The following is a 3,966-nucleotide window of genomic DNA, read 5'->3' on the forward strand; positions in this document are numbered from 1 at the left end:
CCCAACTTTGAGAAATACAAAGGACTTACATGCCCAAGAAGTCATTTACGCATGTATGTCAGAAAAATGGCTGCTTATGCCAATGACCAAAAGCTGATGATGCATTTCTTCCAAGACAGTCTAAGTGGGGCATCTGTCGAATGGTACATGCAGTTGGAAAAGACACATATCCAAAGCTGGAACGACCTTGCTAATACGTTCTTAAAGCAATACAAGTACAATCTGGACATGGCACCCAATCGAATGCAGTTACGAAATTTGTCCCAGAAGAAAGAAGAATCATTCAAGGAATACGCCCAAAGATGGCGAGAAATGGCGTCCCGAGTCCAACCTCCGTTGCTAGAAAAGGAGCTGGTTGACATGTTCATGAGAACTCTACAAGGACCATACTATGATAAGATGGTCGGAAGTGTATCCTCAGGATTCTCAGATCTAGTAGTCATCGGAGAAAGAATTGAAGACGGAATCAAAGATGGGAAAATACAAGGAGCATCATCTAACTCTTATCACTCAAAGAGGCCCACCTCAACCTTCGCTAAAAAGAAGGAAGGGGAGACCAACGTAGTAGTGCATCAAGAGCCTAGACCTCCTATGTCTTACCCGCCTCAACAAAACAGGTTCCAAGGTCCTCCAAGGAAATTCGATCCTTTGCCTACTTCCAGAAGTGAAATACTGAAATATCTGGTAATTGAGCGATTGGTAGAACTTAGACCTATGCCACCTCCGATTCCTGGAAAAGCTACACCCAATTTCAGACCCAATGAAAGGTGTGAATTTCACGCCAATTCTCCTGGACACACGTTAGAAAAATGCTGGGCTTTCAGGCACAAGGTTCAAGACCTGATCGAGTCTGGGGCAATTGCTTTCGACAAACCTAATGTGAAGACAAATCCCATGCCTCGTCACGATGGCACAGTCAATGCAATCGAGGTCGTCACTGAGCAAGAGTTAGTTCAACAACGAAGTTCCCCTATAGATGCCCTTAAGAGGTGTCTACTCGCAAGGGGGTTCATCCTAGAACATAACGAGGCTTTTAAGGACACCCTGCAGAGACTCGTGGACCAAGGGATAATTCAGTTGAAAGAACACCCCGAGGAGGAGTATGTGGCCATGCTGGAGAGGAACGAGCCATTAATAATACCTAGTCCAGGAGCAAGGAAGACATTAATCATCCCCTGCGCCAAGGCACCATTGATGATACCCACGCAAGTACACACTAGGATCATCCCAATCAGAGATCCATATCCGGTGGACAAAATGAAAGCGGTCCCTTGGGAATATGATTCTAGTAGTAATACAGAAGTAACAAGCATCGTGGGGCCTGGAGGTATGACTCGTAGTGGTCGCATATTCAATGCTGCGAAACCGAATGAGAACTTAGCACAAGCCAATAATCAAGCTATTGTGGTTCCGACAGAAGAAGGCACAGCCAAGGATAAAGAGGTCATTAACAAAGACGTTGAAGAATTCTTGGCATTAATCAAGAAAAGTGATTATAGAGTGGTGGACCAGTTACACCAAACTCCGTCCAAAATATCACTCCTCTCGCTGCTAGTACATTCGGAAAAACACCGAGATGCCTTGATGAAAATCCTGAATGCTGCCCACGTAACTAAAGACATCACTATAAATCAATTTGATGGAATGGTGGCTAATCTCACCGCTGGGGCATGTTTAAGCTTCAATGATCATGAGCTACCCCCACAAAGGAAAGAGCACAACAAAGCCTTACATATCTCCATACAATGTGGAAAAGCTCATCTATCCAGAGTTCTGATTGACACAGGGTCGTCACTAAACGTGATCAATTTCAGGCCAGATCTATTTCGACCTCTTCCACGCTGTATGAATCTTCGAAAGATTCTCCGTCAACGTCTTCAGCTTCAATGTATGTTACCCTTTCCTTCTTGTAACTTTTATTTGCTCTAGCCTTTTCTGCTTTTAGTCGTTCGACTTGTCGAACCCTGTCTGCCAATTGAGCCATATCCCTTAGGTATTGGGTATCTAGTTTCTTTCTGATTGAATAATCTAGACCGCCTGCAGCCATTTCGACTAATTCGTGTTCTGGAACAACCGTGAAGCATCTTGATTTCATCAAACGGAACCTGTTTAAGTAATCATCTATAGGCTCTGTGAATTTCCTCTTGATGCTAGCCAATTCTTTCAGACTTATCTTGGTTTGACCCATATAGAACTGTTCATGGAATAATCTCTCCAAGTGTGCCCATGCGTCTATGGAATTTGGGGGTAAGGTAGTGAACCAAACAAAAGCATTTTTTGTTAGTGAACTAGGGAAGTTTTTAATTCTTAAATCCTCGTTCCCTGCTAGATCCCCTGCTTCCGTCAAATATCTGGCTATGTGTTCCACCGTTGACTCACTAGTGTCCCCTGAAAACGTCGTAAATTTGGATACCTTGGTACCTCTTGGTAATTCTGTTTGCATAATGTATTCAGGTATGGGGGACGTATAGTTTGGACGTCGAAGTCCAGTATTCAGGCCATTTTTAGCCATTATTCTCTCTATCATGGCAGTAAGATTGTTTTCGGTTGCCAAATTATCTCTCCTAACCCTATGCACAACTTCGTCAGGATGTTCGTCTCTTCCCACTACAACTACTCTAGGCTGTTGTTGGGGAACTGCTTGTCGACCAACGTTGGTCGGTGGATTTTGAGTTTCTAAATCTACCACTTGGTTTCGTTCGACTGGCGCTGGCCTAGATGGCGGTACTGCGGTTCGAACTTGTTCTAAAACTGGGTCCCCTTCTTGATAGGTTGATTGGTTGTTTCTTCTCCTATTTTGTGGGACTCCTAAGAAATCCGCCATTCGTCCTATTTGTGACGATATGTTTTGGTATGTCTCTACATTCTCTTGGTTAGTCCTGGCAATGTTTGTTGCTAACGGATTAAAGATCGACCCCAACTCTTTAGCAAGGACCCCTAACATATCATGGTTACTTGCATCCATTTCCTGTCGAAATGCCGCTTGACTACTGGTGGTTAAGGGAGGTATTTGGGCAAAGAAACCAGTGTTTTGTGCGCTTCGACCTATCGAACCGACATTAGGCGAAAACGCCGTTGGGTTAGTTGTAGTGTATGTAGGACCTGTTCCTCGTAATCCTGCCATGTATGAATATGGCATTCCATATGGGTTGTTGGGTCTCCAACCTTCAAAAGCGGTTGATGGTCCTGGGGTAAATAATAGACTTGCGGCGTTTGTCGAGAAAAGTGGTATCTCGCTTGCGCCTGTGAGTGGAGGCACGGTAGTCGAACTCGAGACTGGAACAGTCCCTGTTGTCCCTGAAGTATTTTCTGGTATAGCCTGGGAACTACCTATGGGTCCAGATCCTGTCGAACCCGGTATATCATGCGCCTCTTGAGTAGAAGTCGAAACGTGCGTAGAATTTGCCGCTACTGTTCCTGACCCCTGTGGGGGATCTTGACCTCCCCCTCCACTGGCCGCATTGACCATTTTCTTGTTGTACCTTCGTTTAGGAATCGGTTGTGCACTGTTGGTTAATTTACCGTTCCTAAGGTTCATACAAGGTCTTGATTTTTCTAGACAAAACAAAACAATCAATTAATAACAATCTGTTTGACACAGTCCCACTGGGCATGCCAATTTGTTTATGGTGATTTCCGGTAAACAACCGCTATTCCTCCAAACTATAAAATATACTTTGGTTACTCGCAGGATCGACTAGATTGATCCTAGGACATAGTCAAACAATTGTCTTTCGATATGATTTGGTTCATGTTTGTTCTGGCTTCAAGAAAACTTGTTTGTGATGTATGACTATTCACTTGAAACAACACTTGTTATACATGTTAATGTGACTTTCGACAAAGAAAACATAAATAAAAGCATGTAAATTGCAGGAATGTAAAGTGCAAAAATATAACGTGCAAGAATGTAAAATGCAGAAAAGTAAAGTGCTTCGAAATTAAAGTTAAACGAAAAGGATAAAG

At 43.4% G+C, this 3,966-nt stretch overlaps 1 protein-coding gene across 1 annotated transcript; it reads left to right on the forward strand.

Annotated features, from left to right (window-relative positions):
* The first annotated feature begins 591 nt into the window (after positions 1–591).
* Positions 592–2,471, forward strand: LOC131634135 (uncharacterized). The gene is made up of 2 exons (XM_058904793.1): positions 592–1,888; positions 2,455–2,471. The coding sequence occupies exons 1-2, from the start codon at positions 592–594 to the stop codon at positions 2,469–2,471; spliced, it is 1,314 nt and encodes a 437-aa protein (XP_058760776.1).
* Positions 2,472–3,966: the final 1,495 nt, after the last annotated feature.

The sequence above is a fragment of the Vicia villosa genome, unplaced genomic scaffold (assembly GCF_029867415.1).
Source record: "Vicia villosa cultivar HV-30 ecotype Madison, WI unplaced genomic scaffold, Vvil1.0 ctg.001236F_1_1, whole genome shotgun sequence".
Lineage (NCBI taxonomy): Eukaryota > Viridiplantae > Streptophyta > Magnoliopsida > Fabales > Fabaceae > Vicia > Vicia villosa.

Excerpts from the sequence above, each read along its gene's own strand:
- LOC131634135 (XM_058904793.1), top strand. The coding sequence starts at position 592 with ATGTCTTACCCGCCTCAACAAAACAGGTTCCAAGGTCCTCCAAGGAAA.